The sequence below is a fragment of the Vidua chalybeata genome, chromosome 6, assembly GCF_026979565.1.
Source record: "Vidua chalybeata isolate OUT-0048 chromosome 6, bVidCha1 merged haplotype, whole genome shotgun sequence".
Taxonomy (NCBI): domain Eukaryota; kingdom Metazoa; phylum Chordata; class Aves; order Passeriformes; family Viduidae; genus Vidua; species Vidua chalybeata.
This window is the reverse complement of record NC_071535.1, coordinates 17559010-17584848: the sequence shown is the minus strand read 5'-3', so window position 1 is coordinate 17584848 and position 25839 is coordinate 17559010. Positions and strand designations below refer to the sequence as shown.

Genomic DNA, 25839 nt, shown 5'->3' with positions numbered 1-25839 from the left:
TTTTAATTTTTCTATATTTACAGTATGCTGAGCTGTTTTGGCTTATATTCAGTGCTGACAGTAATATGACTAATACACGGGGTTTAATAAACTAGAAATGAATTCACATCACTTATGGCTCTATAAAGCTGCAGATGGCTACTAGATAGACTAACTACACCTGAAGATGTTAAAATTTTGTTTCCCTTACCTGACATATCTGCTGAGTCTCCTGTAATGGAAAAGCAGCAGAAAAATAATTAGATCAGAAATAAAGTAAATGCTAAAGAAAATATATGCCACATTCAGTGTAATTTCTTAACAAACACCGTGATGTCATCTTTTTGCATTGCAGCAGCATCAATACTGCTGTTAGAGATGAGTAATTACTGATTAAAGGAGGTCACATCAGAAATAAATCATAGAATGAATATATTGAATGAATGAATATATTTTGATTTCCATTTTGAGCTACAACACAAAAATCTAGTTTTGGTGTATATTAGGTCGCTCTCAGCCAAAGTAAAAACATATTTCTTCATGTCATTGATATTTTAACAAAATAAGTGGGAAAAAATGCTAAGAAGTAGCATGTGAGTACCTGAAGATTCAATAAATCTTTTTAAATCATGATGATGACACTATTTGTGCCAATCATATCAATAGGAAAAGTAGCAGCAGTTCTTTATAGAGTATATACATCCCTCAACATCACTTCAAAATCAGAAAATGAGTGCTGTTTTAAGATATTTCATTTCCAGCTTATTTTTAATTCTCTGCGTAAAAGTATATGTAATTTTTAAGTGTCATTTGCCTCTGATTGGTATGCTTTAATCCACGTTACAAAACAGTTAATAATTGTCTTACTGCTAGTTGATGTAGAAATTATTATGAAAATAAAAAAGGATTAAATCCTGTGTTTTGTCTTGGGTAAGATGAACACTGTAGAAGAAAATTTTCACATTCCTCCACTACAGAAAGGAAAACAGGGCCAGATTAAGAAATATGATGAAAAAGCAAATTGTTAAAGGCAATAAAAGGTTTGTGATTCTTGCAAATGTTCAAACCATAGACTAATATCTGCTGATGATTTTTTCCATTTAAATAATTTCCATTAAAAATTTGTTTTAAATGATGAGAGGCAAGAGACTCACCAAGAAAGGAAGCTATTTTAGCTAAGAGGTTACTATTGTCAATGAGTCAATTTTAATGAGACATGCACCTAAAAATCCAAAAGACACAGGAAAGCAGGTAATAAATTCTGCAGAACTGATTTGATTTATATGAAACTTCTAAAACAAACCTAAAGGAAATAAAAAGCTATTTTGGCTGAAATCAAATAAGGGGGGGTTTTGTATTCTATGCCTTGAAGAAAATAATGGGGGTTTGAATCTGCTGAGAACCAACAGAAGATATGAAAACTACAATGAGATTGTAGGGCTACAAAAATCACTATTCTACAAAATCTAGAAACAGCAATTTCTACCAGCTATGCCAGTGCAAAATGTGGGGGGTTTTTTCTTCTTTTTTTTAACCTGGTTAGTTCATACCTTAATGTCATTATGAAATATATATATATATATATTTTATATATATATATATATATATATATATATATATATATATATATATATATATATATGTTTTCCCTCTAAATCTCAATTTATCTGTAGGAATACCATTAGGATTTTGGTTCTGCCTGGAATATTACAACTATATCATATCCAACCACCAAGTAGGTATTATAAATCTACCTGATGAGGTAAAACCTACGTAAGATTGACAAGTATTTTAAGAAATGAAAGTTAGCTCTATTCAGCTTCTTTGGAGGGGCAGTGACTCTTTGGAAAGTTTAACACAAGCTGATAGTTCAATACAACCAGACTAATTTAATGGGGCTTAAGATTTCTGAAAAAATAGTTTTGATAATACTCCAAACAAAAGATAAGTTTAATCTTTCATGCCTTAATATTTTTTGTCAACTTTATTCAATTACATTCAAAGGAACATATAAAGAGGACAGGTAACTGAGTAACACTCATACAAACGGAGAGAGCATAATCAAATATTTTATGATTTATCATGAATTTACAAGGTCCTGATTACATGCTGTTATGTTAATTCTTTTTACAAAAATACAAACATACCTACTTGGCCAGTTGCCACTATGTTGGTAAACTTGGGGTGCTGATTCACAGTGAGGCACAAAATATCATCATTGTGTTCCTGGTAAAATGACTGAGAGCCTAAAGATAAGAAAAAAAAAATTCAAACCTTAGTTCAACTTTAATTAAAGCATTTATACACACATAGACATGGCTAATGTTTGAAAATTTTATAGTATTTGTGAGAAAACAGCATTATGGTCATGTTGTATTTTGAAGCTTAAAACCAGAAAACAGAAATGCCAAATTTTTTATCTGAACGCCAACACACAGCACTCGGTAACTCCAAACAATTCCCTCAAGTTTTCCACATGAAGTTGCTTAACTATCTCAGAAACAAATGACATTGTGTACTTTTTTGAAGGTCTAAGTTATCTAAACTAACTGGGTTATTGGAAAGGAATGTATGTGAAACAGATGACTGAAAAGTAAACAAAATAAAAATATTAACTTGTTCTTAGAAAAAAAATTAAATTACAATTACCCCATAGTTCAGCTCTTTTAATTTCTGTGATCATTTCAACATGTAAATTTCAGAAAGCTAATACCAAAAAAAACCCTAAATCTTTACTTCCTTTAAAGCTCAGCGCCAGGAACATTTCAGTACACTTGTTTGTCTATGCAGCTATCATGAATATTCTTTACAGACTGAAATTTTAGGAACAAATAATATTTTTTCACATATTTTTACAATACTTAAAGCATATTAATTACTTTATAAGCTGTAACTCCATGTGTGTGAAGAAACATTTTCCCTCCAGTGGGCTTTCTCCTACCTGTTGCCACATTATACAAGATCCCAATAGATGCAGTGTGATAAATTACATCAGCACCATCATTCAAATAGTGCACATTGTTTCTGCAGTCCTTGCCTCGATACCCAAATACCAGCTCCAAAATTAGGTCCTAAAAAAGATATTCACATCAATAGAAACACCAAACCATAAGGTAGTTACGAATTTCACATTCTTCTGTATGATTTAATTTTTTTTATTATGACCTTATCTAGTAAATGACATGTCAAGCCAACAGGAACTGAGCTTTTGCTTCCCCTGCCAGTTTACATGGCTGCTCATTCTTGTCATACACAGCTGTGTCACCTTTTCACACCTCTCAGGGGGATGCTGCAGAATGTGCATATAATACACACAGACATATATACACAGTGAAAGAGATGCTCTTACACATGCACATAAATAAATAAAATGCAGTGCAGAATAAAGTTCTTTTAATGCAGAAGACACTAAGAAATAAAGTGTCCACAAACACTGGTCCACAATTTAATTCCAGCCGGCAACTAGAAACTTAAATTACAGCCTAAAACTTCTAGAGCGCTGATGTCAAAAAGCTGTTTATTATGCTACACCAAATATTTTGCAGAATCAATAATATTTGGGTTGGTGAGGAACTGCATTTTCCAAGGTTAGATGAAATTTTCACCTCAGATTAATCAAAAATTGGTATATTTATTTGCAGTTACCATGTAATGAAAAAACAGGTGCCAAATCTAAACTCATAATTAATAGAATTTAAAAAATTATTTTTAAAACTCCTATCAGTGACGAATTTAAACTGAAGTTTTAAAGTAAATTCTAAGAAGATTCAAATTAAAAAATGCTTACTTTTATTAGCAAAAATACACCCTTTAACAATCCAGTTATCTAAACAAGACATCCTGCTTTCTACATCCAGTTCTAAGGTTTCATGATTACTAAGAAGCGAGTTATGCTCCACTTCATTTGCAAGAAAAAGAAATATAGTCTTTTTTTTTTATTTACAAGAAAAAATTCTCTCCCACTTCTTCTGCTATTTACCCACTATTCACTATTTCCACTTCTGATATATTTTAAATAAAACAATCATTTAATGTGTCCACAGGTGTGTCAGTTTCTGGCAAAACAAAACCCTAAAAGAAGAGAAGAGCAACATTTTTCTTACCTCTATGGGTCTCTTTTTTTTCCCCACATTATTTGTCTGAAGTTTCTCCGGCTGTGGCAGTGCCCTACTAACTGGTGGTCTGAAACAAAGAACTGTGAATAAGAGAAGGCTGTCTGTCACCAATTCCACACTAACAGTAACCTTCCAACCTGCTAATTCATTGGGAAACCTTAGAGCCCTGTCCTACTCAACTCATATTCATCTTCATCTTCAGAAGAAATACCTCTGTCAAAGGAGAAAGAAAAAACCTAAAAATCCTAAAGAACCTAACACGCTAGGTTCTCTAATTCTTCAACAATCCATAGGGTTAATGCAAAAGCTTGTTTTAAAATGACTGAGCACTTTGTAAATATTCTTAGCTTTTTCAGGCTATGTTTTTAAGGGACTTTCATCTTCTCTGCAGCAATTTTACTGAAGAGATTAATCTAATAATGCCTGTTCCCACATGCCTTCAGCAGAGCCCTAACTTCTGTTTTTGTAATAGTTTGTAAAGAGCTCCAGATGCACCTGTCCATTGACTCCTACATCAACTGAAATGAGATATTGACCAAAGCTTACGGGGAAGAAAACCAAGACCATGCAAATGCAGGAGTAACAGCCATAACCTATGCTCCACTGTTCTGAATAGCCCAGATTTATTTAAACAATCTCAATTAGATATGTTTAACAAATATCCATAACATCTCTCACATTACATTCAACTGTACCTATACATAGAGATACACAAACAAATAAGCTTTATTTATTAAATATATGCAACTATTCCTAGTAATTTGCAGGAGCATTGATAATTGATTCTACAGATACAGCATTTGTAGCTGTATTAACATTCCTTTAAGCTTCATCTTTAAGAGGAGCAATTAATTTAAAACAAATTCTATGTATAAATTCAGTGATATCCAGATGATTTAATCCAGTAGGCAGTGTAATACACTAATATCAAACACGAAGCAACAGGTTGCTTTCATAATCCTTTTTAGTATGAAGTACTTCTAATTTCATCTCTGCTCTTGAATGATAATTTTGATTCAAAATAATGACTGTCTTTTTTCAGAATGATAGAATATGATGTGTTTGTACACTGTGCAGTTTGAAGGACAGGTGGAAAGCATGTTTTCAGTTATTCAAATAAAATACCATTTTCTTAGATTTATTTCTTCATTGTCCCTGCCTAATTTTAGTACAAAACAGATCACTCCAGAATGCTTTGAAAGACTGTATATTTTTAATTTCTCATTTGTCATGGACAATTCTGCAACCGTCTCATTACTATTCCTCTAGAAATTACCAAAACACAGCACAAAAAGCCCTTCTTCCACTTGTCAGCCTCATATTTGACACAGAGCACTCAAACCTCATCTCTTTCCTCCCCTCCTACCCTGGCCCTAATTCACTTAATGTCCCTGAAACAGAGAGGGGAAAATGAGTTGGAGGGAAAAAACCAGAGAAAAATTAAATATAGCAGAAGAACATATTTGAAGTTTGCTGAAAGCAGTAAAAGCTGAAAGGACGTGATTCTTACAGAGGTTTACTTTACTGGAACTGAGTATTTATCTGCTGCTTGGTTCTAGAATGTGACATTTTTATAACATTTGCTGTCTGTAAATCCCTTGTGATAGAATGGGAGAAGAGGTAAAACAGTCTCACATTTTACAACTGCTTGAGAAGACCATCTATACTTACAGGCTCTAAGGATACAAATACGGGTTGATATCATCCTTAAGTAATCATGAGAGCACATTTACATTTGTACATTGCCACACAACAGAATAAAGTGGATGTATATTAGTCAGGGAAATTGACAACTTTTACTCAGCTGCATTATCTCACAGGTCACCTAAACAATTTCTCTAAGTATCTGTCTAGGAAAGGCTAATTCTATATTGATCCAGAGCAGTGGAACTGGAATGCAAATTACAAGTACATATGGATTCTCGTCCCAATTAAGTTTCAAGATAACAACTTGAGGATTTAAACACAGGAATGCTGAAGGATATGAGAATACATTTTCCAAGTCCTTTTTTAAAGGTGTGAGAGCTGAAAATATTTTCAATTTGCTATGTAATGTGCAGCAAAGTGACTAATGGCATATACAACACACAGTGGTCATATACCTGTATGCATAACTTACTGCATGCTCAAAAACTGTGTGGGAAAGATGGGAAAGAGAGCATGAATAACATGTTGGGGTGAATTCACGTACAGATAGGGCCAGTTTTAGCATGGGGAAGGACAGTTCTGTCTAGAGCCATCTCTCATAAGGGAAATAAATATCTCAATATTGGCACTTTATTTTCAAAATTAAAATATATTTGGTATATGTATTTTAGTATTTCTTGCTATGAAACCATAAAAATCAAGTACAAGCATTCTGAAGTAGTTTCTGAAACAAAAAAATACCTTGTTCATAGTTTTAGACATAGCTTAAATATTACTACTAATTTTTGTATTATGTATTTCATTCCACATTTTCCTCATTGTTACTGAGTAGCTAAAGCTACTAACAAAAAAAGGAATGATTTTCTGTTATATTGCATATGTAAATTACCACCAATTCTTTTAGTTCTGTGGTAATTTATAACAGTGTGATTTACAATATTTATTTCTGTTTTAAAAATACAAGCAATATTTTGGGCACGATTTGATAGAGCAAATTACAGTAGTTGGTACAAAACAAGAAGTCCCCTCCTGTGTGGGGCACCAAAGTTGCACTTCATATTTAGGGGAACTTGTAGAGAACTTAGCAATTGATTTTGCACTACTCTTCAGCATGAAGTGCCTTGCACTGCCCTCCCCAAAAGGTGTTGACAAGCATGAAGTACAGAATTAATTTTAAAAGTAAGGAGGACTTCTTTCCATTTACTCTTGGCAAGTTCTTCAAAGTCATTTGTGAAAGTTCACAGGTCTGGTTTCCATTAGAAGATAATGAAGGCTGGTAGTTTCTAAGTACTGCTTCTTGACAAAACTGACTTATAATTATTTTCATGTTATCTCTGAGCAGTAAGTGGCAGTTTATACTCACTAATGCAGATACAGGGAGTCTGATGCTTAAAAAAATTCAGTAACATATACACCTTGGCACGTCAGGTGAGACTGTCAAATCATCACATGTAAAACAGCTATCCATTAGGGGGCTGGAAAAAGTACTAATCTTTGTACTTCAATAAATATTACTGAAGAATACTACTTGTGAAACATTGAAAAGTATAATAGTACATGGAGACTGAGTTCATACTGGTAGGTAAAACAGTATCTAGTTTATTGTATGAAACAGAACCACAATGCATATATATAAATTCAGATTTTTCATGTAGCAATACTCTGAAGAGTGATAGGTGCATGGAATGGCACCCAACATGACAGATGGCTTTTTAAGGAAAATGGGAGGTGGCAGTAAAAGATGGACTAGGTAGGAAAATAAAAGCATTACCTGGAACCTCTTTTCAGCAGCAGATGGGAAAGAGAAAAGGATTACTTATACAAGTTTGGCTAAAAGTTAGGTGCCAGTGAATTATTAATATAGATAATTATTGCTGACTTCCTGGTTTACAGTTCTTTTTACAAGGGGATTATTCATTTCATAGACTATATAAATCTGTATAGAATTTGTATAGAAAACTTCCATTCACTTAAATGGGAATTATGAACACGTGTTGGCATGAGAATATAATTATTTGGAATAACTCTACTGTAAAGAGAGAAAAAAAGCAGAAGCAGAACCCAAAACCTCTGAACTATACCAAGTGTTTAGAGTCAGCAAACACAACACCTGAATAACTCCAAGAAAGGTTGTGCAGGTTTAACTTCCTGAAATAAGCTGATGCTTGGAACAGTCAACTCGCTATAAAAGACAGATGTTCAAGTTCAGTCACAAAAATACATTCATTTATACTAAAATAGAATTATCTCAGCTAACCAGAATGTGTGGAGTACTGACCACTACTGATATGTGCTATTTTTTCATGACTACTTAATTCAGTTTATGTTGATTGAAGATACTTTGCACTGGATAGGTTTCCTCAGGAAAATTCCTATAATTTGGCTAGCCAAAACCCCTCATTAATAATTAAAGCATGTGGGCATGTACAGATTATTTCCTAATATTTGTAGTATGCATGGGCACTTTACATTAGTTTCATTAGCTGGTACTTCCACTGGTTTGATAAGCTCTTTTAAGAACCACTAAGTAACTTCACTAGGTGAACACAAGTTAGTTTTTTTCACTTAGAAGTTAAGCAAAATAATATAGGGAATAATTTAGGGAAAAAATTCCTAAAAATTAAGAACACAATGTTAACAACTCACCAATTTACCGACTGATTTTTTCCCGTACTGAAAACAATGGATTTTACTGAATGCTTTCTAATTAGTTTTAACTTTATTTTGCTGTGCAAGACTGATGCACTATTTATTCCTATAGGTAACAGCTAAACCTTTCACACAATAAAATCCAAAATAAGCTTGAACAGGTTGTACAGTCAATAGCATGCAATCCTTCAAGGAGTACAAAATTCAAATACCTCCAGATATTTTTCACAGTAAAGCAAGGCCTACTTGGATTCTGTTGATAAAACCAATCTACACAGATTAAAAGCCAAATGCAAATCTTCCACATCTCATCACTGGGCCATGCAATTGTGTCTCTAGACATTTCTTTTTTAGTTACAAAGTGAATAGTTTTTTTCTTTGCATTCAAAATTGAGATTATTTGGTAAACCTTGATACTTTGGTAACTGGGTTTTCAATTCTTCAAAGATCTGGGTTTTAGCTCACCTCTAAGTAAAGGGAGGCCATTCTTTTCCATCATATTGTTCCAGTCTACAGCTTGTAATATAAGCAACTAATAATAACTACATTTATGATTAGAAAGAATGAAAACTGAAATTTCAGGTTTTTCAGTCCTAAGGTTAATGCCCTGCACTAATATACATTCCAATGAGCAAAAAGGTTGGCTTCAAAAAGCCCTGTTTTCTAAAACTAGGATTTTTTCAAGTTAATGTTAAATTTAAACTTTACTGTAATCTAATTTATTCTGCAAATATGGCAAACAGGGAAAAGAAGCTGCTAGTGCAAAGTCCCTTGCTATAGTTTTTCATTTTGACTCCTGGCTTCTCCCCTCTCCCAAATCACACAAGTTGACAATATGAAAGGAGAAGATAAAGATGATTTTTTACAAAAAGAGCTCTGGAATTCGTATTTTTTGCATTCATTTCACAAATCACAAGACTGACAAACAGAAAAATGTAACTGCATTCTGTTCATTTATCCAAAACATATATGGAAGATGTCTGTATAAAATCTCAGAGTTTCTCCTTCTGTGGCAATTACAAGGTGATAGTTGTGAGCTTTGGATTAAAAATGTTTCATTTCAATAGTTTTCTTCTCTCTCACTGCCTTGGAAGCACAATTTAGATTTATTTACTGTCTGTACTGAATAAAAAAAAAAAACTTCTTCACTTCTCAGTCTGTAAAGGACTAGTTAACTAGTTAGTAAATATTTTTTTAGGTTGCTTCCCATTTTGAATACATAAGGATCTAAAATAGGTTATCTATTTCTGCATCTGTCTATATGTCCCTATACACACAAAAAATACTCAAGAAAAAAAAACTAACTAAATAAATAAAATTGGAAGCACTTTTGCAACAACACCTGATTGTGAATTATATCTGGGAGTGTATGCAGAATGAAAAAAAAATTCAAAATATATTAGCCAGTGGGCTCTTTTCATGCAAGAGATCTCAGCACATGGAGTAAGTAATGGTTTTATCTGCTTGCAAATGTTTAAAACTTATGGTGAAAAATTTTAACTGAAACTCCTGGTTGTTCAATTTTGAGATCTCTTGGTGCAGCCATTTGTCTGTAAGGTACATAAACCACAGCACAGCACTGCCCCTTTCACAGCCACAAATAGCCAACTTCAGGGAGTACAAGAACAGAGTAAGACTGGAGCATTATTCTCCACAGGCATCTCCCAACCTTCAGTGCTGTGCAGTTCAGGGAGTAGCAGAGTCAGAAGTGTTTTCAAAATCGACCATGATAGACTTCTTTTCTGAGTAATTTACCTAGCACAAAAACATACTAGGAAAAGTAAAGGATAGGAACAGTTTTCAAATGTATTTTGTGCTGCTGAGTATCCATTATGCTATTACACAACCAAATTAGACACACAGTACACATCTTTTCACATAAAAATATTATCTATTAACATTATTATTCAGAAATGATAAATAATTCAAATTACCAACCCAAGTGCTGCCTCACAGCAGTGCCATTTTGTGTTTCCAACAGAAGTTAAAATAAGTATCGCAATTTCAGTGATATAGCATGGTAATTTCACTGCTAGAGAATACTATATCATTAGCAGAGCTGGCATTTAACACTGCAAGCAAACCTTAGACCAATTGAATCTGAATGAAATCTTGAGTTCAGTCACAGAGGCAGCTCAGTCTGCAAGTCTGAAGGGTGGCCTAACAGCCTAAGGACTTGCTGTGCTGCAAATTTAACAGCATGTTTTTGCATGTGCACGTATTCTAAGCAGAGCAGATGCAGGAGTTCATAACCTCATGCAGGCACCTACACCAGAGACTGATGTATGAGCACGAGGTGGATCCAGCAGCTCAGATCCTCAAGCAGCACAGGTGCATTGGCAAAACGCTGCAGCCAAGGCAGTCATGCTCCCTTCAGCCCTGCAGCTTTATTAGCTCAGCATGGTGCTGCTCACAGAGCCAGCCCAGGCACCTGTGCATTGTGCTCACTGCACCCCGTGTCATGCTGGACCTCTAACTGTGTGCTGCAGGCATCCACAAGCACTTGGGCAAGCTCTCTGGCTCAGACAGTGAAGTCAAGCTGTTCCTTAGCCACTCCAAAGTAGTGAGGAAAGGAGTATGAGCTTTGATCACCTCCTCCCAAATACTCTAGTGTTCACTCACGCCCACTCAGAGCGAGAACTGCACTTATGTTTTGTCCCTTAACCCTTTTCTACCTATTAATATGCTATTTAATAGCAAAGAGGTAAATCCCTCGCTTCTGTTGCAAATTGTAACTACTTTCCAAAGCAGCTCAAGTTATTAAAATGCATTTAATCCTGGACTTCATGTACATGAACTTACCTTACTACCCCCTGCCTTCATAGGAAGCAAAAATAGAGTAATAAAAATAAAAAAAAAAAAAATTAGTACCTATGACAGTAGACTAAAACATTTCTGAAACATTTACTAATCTTATACAACATTAACATCAGAACAGAAGTCAAAATACATACAGTAACCATAGTCTGGTTTTATTATTCACCAAAAAAAAGTCTGTGAAGTTTTAGGGCTCCAAACTTTTCAACAATGCAGGTAATGGAATTCTTTCATGATCTTATTTTGCATTCTGAATCACAATTTAATTACCTTACTACAGAATTAATTCTCTTAGTAATTTATCTGAAACTGAAAAATACAATTCACTCAGCTTCCAGAAAGAGCTTTTGAAAAAAACACAAGAGGTTTACAATTTCATTAAAAAGAAAAAAATTATCTTTAATCAAAGCTTTCATGCCATGCACATTATTTCTTTTCGATTTCCACATCAAATACATCTAATTAAAAAAGAGAAAGACCATTTCTCATAAATGCAAGACAGGGAACCACAGCTTTATACACAGGCACCCAACTCTCTCCTACAGCAACACAACTTAAAAACAAAAGAGGAAATGAAACTCCCACAAAAGTCACACTGCATTTCTCAACAAGGGTATCACAGACTTTTCCAGCTTCACTGTGGAAAGAGGTGTGAGCATTGCCACAGAACTCCTCACATTCCTGCAAAACTTTCTACTCTCCCATTTGCTTACACCCTGTTATACCCTGTGGTTTTCCTCACTTCCCTCTCTTTAGTATCAGCGTTCCCCAGCTGTCTTATTAGGAATCCCTCCTTCCTTTTTCCTCACATATACTGTCCACATCAATTTGGTGAACAACAAACAACTTTCAGGGACCCATGCTCAGCTGCAGATTCCACAACAGTTAATGTTCTAAAGGTTATAAATTGTTTTTGTTATTTTGCATTTGCTTTATTTTCTGGGTTTATTGTAGTCTGCTTCCCATCCTATTCTCTTCTAAAGCATACAGTAGTGAACCAAGATATAAAACTAACACTGTGAAGCAACCAACTCCCATTTTCCAAGATTCATTAACAAAAACTGCAGAACCACTGCAGACAGAATTTTTCAAAGAAAGGTAGAAGTTATGTGGAGAATGAAGTAATGCAAGGAGCAAATGGAGCTGAATTCATCAGAGCAGTTTGTTGGCAGAACCAAAAAACTGTGAGCTGTCCTTCCCTAAAACAATCGTACAGGCTCATGCCTATAATGCCATCACTAACTACCAGTCAGTATTTCAGTTTCCAAAAAAACATATTATTAAACACCAGCAAATAACTCAATCATCTCAAGGAACTCCCCAGACATAAAAATATGCATACATAGTTTGTAGTCTTTTGTGCTCTCTAAAAATAGATACAACCTAGTCCTTTGGGCTACTTTTCTTTTTTTCTTCAAATAAGTATTTAGATTCTTTTTATACATATCCTTCTAAGTTAAGAATTAAATATTCCAATATAATTTTGTTCTACTATTCTTTTCAGGTTGAGTTTTTGGCTAGAATTGTAATTTAATAATTACCTTTCATCCAATGTTGGCTCCTTTTGTTGCAGATGAGGCTTAATTCCAAACATTGGTCTAATGTTTGTTGATAAGGCTTTGATGGTGTAATTAATTTCATTTTCCCTTGTCACATCACTGTCATAACCTAACAAAACCAGAGGGAAGAGTATCAAACCAAAATAAGGTACAAGAGCAACAATTTAATCTTAATTTGTGCAGATTTCAACAATGTACTAGATCACAAAAACAATTATAGCATGAACTATGACTAACATAAATACACAATAGAAAGAAAGTAGCTGGGAATCATGCACATTGTTAATAAAAGACATTAAAAGAAAAAGAATTCCCTACAACATCTTTGTGGGAAAAAAATTATTAAAGAGTCAAGGGACTTTAAAAGCCACCCCACTTCTGCTTGGTTGGCCTTAACTACAGTCACTAACAAAGAACCTCACTATCTGACACCTGCTCTTAAGACCTGTAAGATTCAGTGCCTGGTTGTTCTCAGTTCCAGGATCCATCCATTACCATGGAATCTATAGGTTTGCACAAGGTTCCTACACAATGCTTAGGGCCAGCAAGGCACATCAAGATAATGTTTACCATAGTAAAAGAAACATGTGGGAAAAGCTAAGTTGGGACAGGGTTGTCACTTATTCTCCATTATTTTGTTTTTTCAAAGATAGAGATTACTAACACCAACAATGTGATGGTGAATACTTCTTAACTCTAACGGAAAATAATAGGATCTGACCTAGAGAAACTTTTGTGGCTAAAGATGTCAATGTCTTTTCTTGTAAATCTTCACACACCTTGCTTTCTTTTAGAGTACTTTTGAACACACAGCTTAAGAGGGTTCTGTGTAAAGCAGCAGAGCCTAGGGAAGATTATAGGGCTAAGATATTCTAACAGGTCTCAAGCAGAGGCTGAACAGAAACTCCGAAGATTGCAATCTTTGACTAAGTTAAAGGCTGACAAGTCTTCCTAGAGGCAATTAAATTACTTTTTGTATTCTTCAGTACTTTTAAGAAGACAGTGATGAAAAATTCTTTTCCAATGAATGTTTAATATGTCTTTAATACTTAATGGGTTTTTTTGGTCATTTAGCATATTTTAGTGACAGCTGAAGTTAATTTATTACACAGAGCTATTTAATGAGAAGCAGTGATAATTTAAAAATTCTTGAACACTGAGGAATTGACAAGGAGGAAAAACCACACTTGGGAGAAGAGAAAACAAGTCTGGAGGCTCATAAACCCTTGGAATTATAACATGAAAAAGAAAACATAAGTATGGAAAAACCAGCAGAAGTTAATGCTACAAAACAGAATTAACACTTTATAACTACTGATATTGTGACCTTGAAATAGATACATAAACATCAGCCTACTTCAGGCTTCTATGTTTCCATGTTATGGAAGCAGATGCTATAACATCGAGATAACTATGGTCTCACATTATACAGATTTCAATATAATTTCTTAAGAATTAGTGACCAAATTCCAACAGTGATGATTCTATTTTAAACATAGATTTTGGGTAGCTATGTATAATTGATACTTAATATTTTTCATTTAGAAGATATCAAATGTCTCTTTATGTACTCTGACTCAAAGCAGTAACTCAAACACTTCATTATCATTTTCTTCACAGCAGTTTATCAGTCCTTTCCCCAAAACCAAATTTTATTTAACATTTTTGAAGAGTATTTGCTACTTAAGATAGAAACAATATATAAATTATTTCTACATTTTCAGTTTTCCATTAATAAAATCTTCTTGAAATAGCATAATCCAGCTAGTTGTATAAATTACTACTGACCTCCATCTTCTTCAGAATCTAGATCAGACTCTTCACTGTCACACTGCCTGCTATCCCGATGTCCTTCCATCTCATAAGTCCACAGCATTAAGGAAGTGTCTGCTCCTCCAACAGTGACCAACAAACTGTCATCGTAGGTCCAACGGACATTTGTCACATGGGTGCTGTGAGCAACATACCTCTTAAATTTTCCAAACTTTCCCTAAGGGGAAAAAGAAGGCAAAGATGAAATTTACCCAGTCTGCTAGACAAAACTGACATATGTTGCCAGCACAATGACATCATCTTAACTTCTTTACAGTTCATGCTCCAGCTATTTTGTGTTTCATATGATTGTAACACATGATTTGCCAAGTGCCCCTCCTATAGCAACTTCATGAAATGTTAACCCTATCTTCATATCAACCATAAAAGAGTTAGTTTATAAACACATTCCAGCAATAAACACTGTATCACTTTTTATAAGAGAGACAATAATATGAGCTGGAATAAAATTCCCATAGAATATTTTGAGTCAGTACTTGTGCACTGTTACCATCCTTAGCATGGCAACATTTCACGTTTACCAGGAAACATACCGGAAAACTAGAGGTACTTGAAGAGCAGTAAAAATACAATGTGCTTCTGGAATGGCTTTTCTATGATGTGTGATTAAACACTATTAAAGGTCTTCATCTTAGGAAAAAAAAATACTAATATTGGACAGAATGAAGGTCCTTAAAATCATGAATGCAATGTAGGTGAAAAAGACATGCTCATTGCCTTCCAAAGCATCCTCATTCTTAAAGTTTTTCCTATTCATTTGCCACAGTCAGCAGCAGGACACTGCATGAGATGGCTCTACAGTCTCACCTGGAATGATCATTCTTACTCACTGGAAGTTTAATGCATTGCAAACTGCAATGTAATACTGAATGCTTTCTTTGATCAAAATGAGAAAAATATAAAAGCATTCTTTTCTTCTGAGTGATGAATTTTCAGAGTTTTGAAAAGGCAGATTTATAAATAAATACTTTCCATAAACAGCTGAAAATTACTTACTTTAGCAGGGTATCGAAACAGTTTCACAAATCCAAAATCATCTCCTGTGGCTAATACTTTACTATCACTCGTGAGGCATGAAGCAGTTACATCTGTGACTTCACCAATTATTGGCCAGATCCCTTCACAGCAAGAGCCCAAAACACTTGTCCATGATGCCCAGCCAATCTTTTCTACCTACAAAACAACACATTTGAGACAGAGAATAGTTCTTAGGCATTTTTCTTCCATATCCGATTTCAACAAAAAGTCCTTGCACTGAAAGATACATCACATCTAAAAGATAGTATTTTAATATATTAATCACTTATTTTTTTACCATTCAAAATTCCATTTGAGACCTGTAATTTTACCTCTATGAAATTTCAATTCCAAAACTTAAAGAAGTATTTTGAAAATTTTTACCTTAGCTGCTGTTTCAGGCTAAAGAAAACAAATTATGTTTTCCAACATTGCCTTTAAATACAATGGAAAATATAATTTGGAAATTACCCATTTTTGCTCTCTGCCCTATGACAATGCTCTATATTTGAGAAAAAAAAAAACTACAATATACTGCTCTTGCCCATATGTATTATGTAAACGTTGTTATATAAAGACAAACATGAGGTTTTCCACAGCAAGGTTAAGTAATCTGCAATAGGTTTTCAAAGGTGTTTAGGTACCAGAAGAGATACACAGAAGACTAGTGAGATTTTCATGACTAAATCAGCCAAATGCCTGTTTCTTAATTGAAGAGAAAAATGTGAAATCCCCTACATATTTTATTATTTTAAAAGTTTAAAATTACAGGTGTATACATCATTCCCTCTTATGTAGTCTAGATGGCTGCGTCATAATTCTAATTTGCAAGTAAGTTAAGAAGGCAGCATAGTTCCTCACCTCCAAACTCGGAATAGTCTGTTTTTTCCCTCGAGGGGCTTCAAAAAACAACTGCTCTTTAGCACCAGTGTTGACTTGCAAAAGTTTTCCTATAAAACATATGACATAGATATTGTATGTTAACATAGAAGATACATTTTACAGAAGCAAAAAAGCAAGGTTAGTTTGAATTTTTTATTGCTAACAGCATTGCATCAATTTTTTTCCTATTGGAAAAAACTGCATACCTATATAATGGATCTGGAAGTATGGTTTTCTAAAGAGATCTAAGTCCTTTGAGCCCTTAAATTCACAACCCTTTCTCCTCTCTTTGAAAACTGTACTAATGCATCACTTTTCTCTCCTTATTATGGCTGTCCATCAGATGGTAGACAACATGTACTGGATAATGTACTGGCAATTCAAAGCTTGTTTATGATTACTGGCTGTTGATGCATGTGCTTTTGGGATGGAGAAGCACAGATGCTGCCTGGCCACCAGCTGATCCCAAGCAGGTGACTTCTTTACACCTTTATACTACTTAATTTCTGAGGGAAATTCTCACCAGTTTCTGTCCTCTTTCAAAATCCTCAAAGAAGCTAACTTAAAACACTCTTTCAAAATAAATCAGACTGTTTCAGAAGTTACTATGTAGAGGAATACGAACATGAACAAATATATTGCACAATTGCACAGCCTTGCTTTTTAATGAAACAGGACTAAATTTAGTATTTTGATCACATATTAATACCCTGGAACACAGGAAATCCAGTCTTTCTGCTATGTGTGACAACAAAGATACATATTCCTGAGTTACAGATTTGTAACTGATTTACACATTACCCAGTATATTATTAAAGGAGTAGAAACATAGAATCATGGAATGTTTGGGGTTGGAAGGGACCTTAGAGACCATCTAGGTCCAATCCCCTGCCACTAGACCAGGTTGCTCAGAGTCTCATCCAGCCTGGCCTTGACCACTTTCAGGGATGGGGCATCCACAACCTCTCTGAGCAGCCATTTCCAGTGCCTCACCATACTTACAGAAAAAATTTCTTCCTAATATCTAATCTAAACATACCCTCCTTCAGCTTAAGACCCTTCTCCCTTGTTCTATCACTAACTGCCCTTGTGAAGTCAAATGATAAAACAGGAAGGATTTTTTAAAAATCCAAACAAACCCATCTATAGAGACAAACCATTTTACTTCAAATTGCACAACTTCTAAATAAGTATGTGGCAGTAAAAATCATGAGTTTAATATTTATTCAGATGCTGTGAGAGCATATTCATAAGCTGAAGAATCAAATCTGTCAGTGATACCACAAATCCATACTATACATGTACTTTGTTAGTCTATAATGAAAACAGTCTTCCAGTACATTTTTACAGTGAATTCTGCTTACCTCTTATGTCCCAGTCCATGTGTGTGATATAGCTGGAGGCTCCCTTGCAGATTCCCACTCTTTTACTGCTCATTACATTGTAAATATCTACAAAGTTGTCACAGGATGCCACAGCTAAGTACTTTCCAGCCCCTAAAACACATCAGTACAAACACAAAATATTTTCAAAAAATTTTAGTGCTCTTCATATTAAACACAAGTAAATTCTGAATTTAACCATATGCAACTTGGAAGTTTTTGACATCAGCTTGCTAATTTATACATATTCTCTGACAAACTGATTTTCATTTCACATAATCAGCATTAAACAGAAAACTATGGTATCATTGCATTTTCAAACAATAAAAACCATTTGCTGAAATTTTAAGCATTTATGGTATTCAGAGAATGATAAGGCTTAGGGAACCAGAAAGTAATGTTGTATCGGAATTGGTATCAGTAATTTGCATCAAATTTCTCCAACAGATGAGTATTTTAACTAAAGTAGGCTATGCATTTTGAGTTCCTAAAATATGAGCTATAATGTTGGAAAAAAACCTAGCCTCACTTAGAGTACTAAGAGGGGAAAAATAAGAAAAAGAAAAAAAAGTTGCCAGGAGTTTCTGACACATCAGTTTCAAGTATTCTTATTAGATAAGAGCAACATCAGTGATGTGCCAAACTTATGCAGGTCATAAAGTGCAACCCTAGGGAGCTGCTGGATATTCACAATTTCAAACTGGCTGTTGTATTCAGGAGGTTACTATAGGCAAACATATTCCAATAATCTCATCCTTAAGTAAGCAACACAGGATGTCACACCATGGTCTTTCAAAATGTTAGTATTAGATTTACTGACCTATTTTTTACATCTAAAACTACTACAAATCTTCACTACTTTTATCTCTTAAATGTGATAAGTCTTACTTGAACAACCTTGGTATTAGAATTTTCATTTAAAAAAAGAAATCACTCACCAGGAGAAAATCTGATTTCTGAAATAACATCTTTCCTGTGCTGGAAAGAGACCAAATCCTCCAGGGTATCTGCATTAACTATCAAAAAACTTCCATCATTGAGACCAACAGCTAATGCTTTTCCATCAGGAGAAAAGCAGCAACATCTGCCTCCTATGAGAAATAAAGAAATTGCATTCAGATACATTTACAGTGCATTATCCTTCTTTCAGATCTATTTTTCCATTAGCACAGGAAAGCTATTCTTATCCTAGAAAACTTCCAAGGAAGTTTTCCAGATGCTGCCAAAATAATTTCCAAGTTGTGACAGCATACAAACAGGTACACAAGCCCAGAATCTTGGAATTTGCATATTAATTGATATTTGTTCTACATTAGTAATACAGATTAATCACTATTGTCTCTATATTTCTAACTTGATCTCCTTCCTTGTATCTGGTGTTGCCTGTTTGTTACCATTTGCTCTGATAAGGAGAACACAGCTGGAAAAGACCCTCTGGATTCACAGAATTCAGTCATTTGCTATCACAAACAATAACTCACTAAGTCATAGAATCCCTCCAATAAACATGCCAGGGTTGTTTGAAAAACAGTTTAATTTCCAATTTAAATTTATGTATGGTCAACTTTTATAGATTTATTTTCATGTCAGAATTTTCTGTTAGCATACATATTTTCCCCTACTATTTGTTCCTCTGATTAACCTGGAGACAGAAATCCTTTACTTAGATGGCTTCACCACAAGGCTTTGCATTTATTATCCTGTAGTTCCTTTCTTCATTCTCAACTTTTAGTTTAATTATACTCAGCTGAACACAGATGAGAAATGTACACCAAAAATACCCTGATTTTTGTGTTGTAATTTCTATGAATACTGCACTATGTCTTGGGGAAAATACCTCACTATCACATGTAATTGTCATCCTGCATTCAACAACATCCTGAGCCTTCTGCTCTTTAAGTTACTCCTGACCTACACAGGCATTTTTCTTACAGTCACTGAATCTGCCTTTTATCATTAACAAGTATTATTTCAATTCCATTACTCAGTCTGCAGAAGCATACATCTTTTTCTGTACAGTACACAGGAACTTTTTAAGATTGCCAAAGCATCTCAAAATGTGTCTCATCAGCAAAAAATTTAAATTTTTTAAAGACAGAATGTCACAAATGTGCATATATTTGAAAAATATAAGCACTTTTTGCCAAAAGTACACTTAAATATATTAATATCAGCTTTAAGACTTGAGCAGAGTTCACCAACTAGAATCTCTGCTTATGTGAGCTTGTATCTCTTCTACATTTATTTTGTCAATCTAAATCTTCAATTAAGCTTCCCCTTATGTTTGAATCAAACTGCATTGCTGAATGCCAAACAGATAAAGCCTACTGTATTCCTTTATCTAGCAAAGCATACATAGAATTAGAAGCTTGTCAGGGCCAGTTTCACCTAATCCTGAAAAAAATCACCTTATATGATGTCACTTAAAACAGATTTTCCATCTGTCAAAATAGAATTTATTTATATCCTAAACAACAAGTAAAAATTTTATGATTTCTCTTTTCTTGACATTCTAGATCCTTCAAACATTCACAAAGAAAATTACATTTCTTCTAAGATTTCTTCCAAAAAATTTCTAGATTCAAAGTCTCAAAAAAGCCTTGCAATATTATAAGCAACATAGCATTTATGTAATTGACTCAACTTTTATTGTTAATTCACTGACTTAAATAAGTTACAAGTGCAAATAATCTTCAGAACAGCACTACACAGAATTTTTTGTGCAGATTCATTAGCTTAAGGGCTACATAACTCGTGAACATAGCATTAATAAAATAATTTGAGCAAAGAAAGGAATTTATTCTGCTTTCAATTCCTGCTTTCAAAAGATTCATAATGCTTGTAAATGTCAATTTCATCAGTAAATATTTTTCATACTAAGCATCTTACCCTTTTTCAATTTGCGAACAGCTAACATACAATGGCTAGGAGATAAATCCCATATTCTTAAGGTTTTGTCATCACTTACAGTGGCACAAATAGGTAAATGAGGATGAGTAGCTAGACCCCAAACTTCCCCCTCCATGTGACCCTGAAAAAAACACAACAAATCAGATTTCTTTTTATTTTAAACTGAAATATGAAATGATACATTTACACTAAAAAAAAAAAAAAGAATATGCATTATTTAGAGGATAATAAATATCTGAATAAAACCACAGAATTCCTGAAAAAAATCCACTCTGCTACTTGTGCAAAATTATAGTAATTTGTTCTACAGAAAGCTTCTGCAAAATAATCCTCACACACATGTATGTCAGTGGCATGGCCAGTGGGACTGAGTGCACCCTCAGCAGGTTTGCAGATGGCACAACACGCTGGAGGGAGGGCAGCCCATGCAGAGGGGCCCAGCAGGCCTGGCAGGTGGATCCAAGCAATGAAGCTCAACAAGGCCAAGGGCAAGGTCCTGCACGTGGGTCAGGGCAAGCCCAAGCACAAACACAGGCTGGGCAGAGAATGGACTTAGAGCAGCCCTGATGAGAACTTTGAGGTTTTGGTGGACAACAAACTGGACACGAGCTGGCACTGTGCACTTGCAACCCAGAAGGCAAAGTAGATCCTGGGCTGCATCAAAAGAAACATGACCAGCAGGTCAAGGGAGGTGATTCTGTCCCTCTATTCCACTCTGGTCAGACTCCAGTACTGTGCATCTCTCTGGAGTCCTCAGCACAAGAGAACATAGACCTGTTGGAATGGGTCCAGAAGAGAGCCACAGAAAGGGTCAAAGGGCTGGAGCACCTCTCCAGGCTGAGAGAGGACGGGGTACTCAGTCCAGAGAAGAGAAGGCTTCAGGGAGGTCTTGTTGCAGCCTCTTAAAGGGGGCTTATGAGAAATACAGGGACACTTTTTAGTAGGGCTTGTAGTGACAGGACAATGGGTAATGGGTTTAAAGTAGAAGAGAGTAGATTCAGACTAGATAGAAGAAAGAAATTTTTTATGACAAGGGCAGTAAAACTGGGAGAGCTTGCCCAGAGATGTTGCAGATGGCCCATCCCCAGAAACATCCAAGGTCAGATTGCATGGGGCTCTGAACAATCTGATCTGTTTGAAGATGCCCTTGCTTACTGCAGGGGGTTTGGACAAGATGACCTTTAAAGGTCCCTTCCAACCCAAACTGTTCTGTGAACTAGGTTTTTCTTTACCTTAGGTTCTAATATTTTCTTTTAACAGACATAGTTCTTTATGTATTGCACTGGCTACTCAGAGAGGACAGAGTCCAGAGATTTCTACTTAACTATGAAAGAAAATACTATGTTGATGCAATGTAAAAATCTGTTTAGTAGTCAAGCTTAAACAATGCAGTTGTTTGGTATTGCAAAATTTTTTACATAATTACAAGTAAAATCTCAAAACAAATGACAAGGAGACAACTTTTAAAAATAAGAGTAATTAGTACTCAAGAGAAGTTAATAAGTAATTTGGAGGAAGATCCACTATTTCACACACTTTTCTTATTTTTTTCAAAGCACATCTATGATTTTGGTCTCTTTGGATGGATGAACTCATTGAACAAACTAGTAATGAAATTCTATGTCCTATATTGCTCATTAAGGAGTCATAATGGTTTAGTCTAACTAAAAGTGATAGTAAATCACTAACTTCATTAGTAGTTAAAGTGCTTCTTATTGCACAAGTCTTCACTTGAGAAATAAAATCATGTTAGTGGTATGACATATTTGACTGCTACTTAAAACACACCTGAACCAGCAGAGTTATTGGTCCACTTTTATCCACCTCCAATATTTCACCATTCTTTGTGCCCACTAGAATATGACCATGTCCTAATGATATGGCACGTATAGAAGGATTATCTTCTAAGAGGAGACCTAGAACATTAAAATGTTAGAAGATACAATTCTCAATTACGCCTTAAAGAGGATTTTTCACACTTATGCACATCACATTCTCACTGTGGAAAAATCTACTCTCTTACTGTAGAAAACATTCCTGCATGAACCAACATGTCTGGATTCATTTGTGAGGATTTAGCAATACATCAAAGAAGTTAAATAGGCCTGACTCTGTGCATGTTAGTTATCAACTAGAACACTATATTGCTACCAATTATGGTACCTCCAATTCTAGCTTTTTGTTAACAAGCCATAAGACTCTGGAGTACAATGTTTTCATTAATAAGTATTTATATTCATCATATTTGAAAATCAAATCATGTACTTTACAACATAGCAAACATAATTTTAAGGGAAGGGGATGGAAGAGAAAAAACTATCTAGAATGAAAATACAGGGAACTGTAAATTAGCATTAAGATCAAGAATAAGTGGTAGAAACGGGAAAAATAGGGAATGAAAATGTTCTTTAATTATTTCAAAAGATATATGCATTTACAGAAAATTAACTATTAATTTATTGACTACTAATCAATTAACTACTAATACTACTACTACAAAACTAACCACAATTCTGAATTCATTCCTTTCTCTGAAATAAAAAAGATCAGGCAAGATACTCCATGATAAGAAATATAAGAGGATTTTTGCTTGACACTTTAATAAAAACAAAACACAGCAAGAAAACACCTGGATGATAAGAAACTTAAGCTGGATCAATTAATTTAGGCTAGTAGTAAACTAAATATTATGACCTGCATCCACCAAATGTGCAAACAGACCCTACAACACACAACTCCAGTCCCAACAGAAAAATTAGTTATTTAGAACCAATAAAGCTTAAAAAAATTATTTTCGTATTTATTATGTCAAATGTGGATTCCCTCTTACTGTGGAAAGCAGTTTCACAAAGATTTCTAAAGTAAGTACTTCAAAAATAGAACAAAACATAGGATAAAATCTGTGTTACCTTTGGATCCAGGAGCCAGAGCAGCCCTTTTGATGGCATAGGTTTTGAGACAACGTTCAAAGGTATCGTCCCAGAGAGCTACTACCCCATCCTTTCCTCCAGTGACAAATCCCTGGGGGAAAAGAAATAAAAATCACTAGTTATATTTGATTACTATCTTTCCTTAATTTTTCAGTGATTTCTGCCAATACTGAAAATGGACTATATACAACACTGTAATGCACAGAGCTACAGATGTTAGAGATGAAAAGAACAGGAGCAACAAAATGAGTGATTTCTCCTCCTGATGAAGGCAGCATAGTTCTGTACAGTGCATGTACAGGGGCTGGATTTAGTTCTAGCCTGTATGCTTCTACCATTCTAGAAAAATAAGAACCAACATATTATAGGGATTTCCTTGATACTTAGCCTCCATATCCCTTTGGCATTTCTTCTCATTACTCAAAACAAGACTTAGTATTGCAAAAATTTGATTAGTGCTTATATTTTTCAAATATATGCACATTTGTGCCATTCTGTCTTTAAAAATTTAAATAGGTATTTAAAGAAGCAGGAGGTGTGGTTAATACTGAAATCATTAGTTCTTTCCTTCAGAGCACTCAGTTCTTGTAGTATGAATAACACATGTTGTCCAATGCTGCTTCTCTGAAAGGCAAATATTGGAAGGTGGAGTCTAACACAGCAAAACACCAACATATACATAACATTAAAGACAAAAATAATCTAACTGGAACACTCATCCATATTTAAGCACATGCTTAAAGGCTTTCCTGGGCTAAAAGGAAGTCAAGAATCTGGAGAAAGTACTTAATGATCTACAGATTGAATTTTATCTATTGGTAGACAGTAATTACACTACAAAATAGTACAAGTATGATCTTCCTCTCTTACAAGCTCACATATTCCATTGAACACACTGATGCTTAAATCAGTTACTGCTATTTCTTTAGTAAGAGGTTATGAAAGTTACTGAATTAGATGTCACTGACCAGAAGGGTTTGAGAAACAGCATGCTACATAACAAGAATAAGAGACTGCATAAACACTATTTTGCACTAATGCATAAAACACCGTTTTGAATTTGGACCATTCAAGGCTTTTCTGTAATGAAGATAAGGACATGGATTCCTGAGTCTGGGAAAGGTATGGCTTTATCATAGACTTTTTTGTCCAGACATAAATAAGCAATGAGCAGTTTATTTACTTTTTCCAATGCGTGCATGCTGAACACAGGACCATCATGTGCTTTGACAGTTTTTATGAGAAACACATCTCTCCAAATACACACATCCCCCGTGGAGGTTCCAGAGAACGCCATCTCTTCTGTCCAGCCATATACTGCACACATCATTGTGTCAGTTCTTCCCAATGCACCTATGCAGCCCTTTCTCCCAATTAGTCCTCCTCCTGGTTCAGACCAAAAACAAGTCATTAGACATCTGCTTGGAACTATAGTACAAGAACTATACCCAAAGCAACAAGTCCTTTTCTTTTAGTCCACCCATGCTCCCCAAAAAAATGAGTTTCAGAAGAGATCTCACAAAATAAATTTATTATTTGTCAACGTTCACTACAATAAAAACTAAAACCAAACAAAAACAAAAACAAACAAACAACTAAACCCAAAAGACCCAACCTTACTCTTAAATTACTATGGTTTTTTCTTCAAAATCATCATCTCCAAGCTTTTATCACAGTTAAGATTTCTTTCTAAAGAATTTGTAGTAGCTCTTTTAGTAAATATTCTAAGACACTTTGTTCTTTCTGTAGATAGCAAGCTCAATTGTGAAAATTAATAATTTACATAGACATCAACACCTTGCTCTCAGGCCATCTTGGTTAATTTCTGTTGGAGCTAGAACTGAGAAAAACAGTGTAATTTTTTTCATAACACAGTTTTCTCTACACAATTAATCTTTATCAGGATTCATGTGAGTTCAAGTACATAAATTTTGCATGAATTATTAGAACATTCTTAGCAGATAAGCTTCTGTAGCACATGTGTTTTTATATATGAATTGAGGTGTGAAACAATCACATTCACACGAGTATCAGGAAATGGGTTTTTCACTGTTCAAAATTTCTCAAGCAGAATTAAACTTGGTTTTTAATTCTCAAGATCAGTAGAGGTATCTAGACA

At 34.6% G+C, this 25839-nt stretch overlaps 1 protein-coding gene across 5 annotated transcripts in view; it reads right to left on the bottom strand.

The window, feature by feature from the left end:
- The window catches only part of EML5 (EMAP like 5), a 95169-nt gene that overhangs the window by 15055 nt on the left and 54275 nt on the right, over nucleotides 1-25839 (bottom strand). Inside the window, exons 18-33 of one of the 5 annotated variants that reach the window (XM_053945550.1) lie at nucleotides 24904-25106; nucleotides 23700-23811; nucleotides 22579-22706; nucleotides 20770-20911; nucleotides 18819-18971; nucleotides 17863-17994; nucleotides 16478-16566; nucleotides 15596-15772; nucleotides 14555-14756; nucleotides 12749-12875; nucleotides 11193-11207; nucleotides 7513-7521; nucleotides 4083-4161; nucleotides 2921-3050; nucleotides 2127-2225; nucleotides 191-211 (exon numbers count right to left, since the gene is read on the bottom strand). In XM_053945550.1, coding sequence (XP_053801525.1) covers nucleotides 191-211; nucleotides 2127-2225; nucleotides 2921-3050; nucleotides 4083-4161; nucleotides 7513-7521; nucleotides 11193-11207; nucleotides 12749-12875; nucleotides 14555-14756; nucleotides 15596-15772; nucleotides 16478-16566; nucleotides 17863-17994; nucleotides 18819-18971; nucleotides 20770-20911; nucleotides 22579-22706; nucleotides 23700-23811; nucleotides 24904-25106 — 1818 coding nt within the window. Of the gene's footprint in view, nucleotides 1-190; nucleotides 212-2110; nucleotides 2226-2920; nucleotides 3051-4082; nucleotides 4162-7512; nucleotides 7522-11192; nucleotides 11208-12748; nucleotides 12876-14554; nucleotides 14757-15595; nucleotides 15773-16477; nucleotides 16567-17862; nucleotides 17995-18818; nucleotides 18972-20769; nucleotides 20912-22578; nucleotides 22707-23699; nucleotides 23812-24903; nucleotides 25107-25839 lie in introns of all 5 variants that reach the window. The other 4 variants (XM_053945552.1, XM_053945549.1, XM_053945548.1 and 1 more) reach the window with 4 other exon arrangements.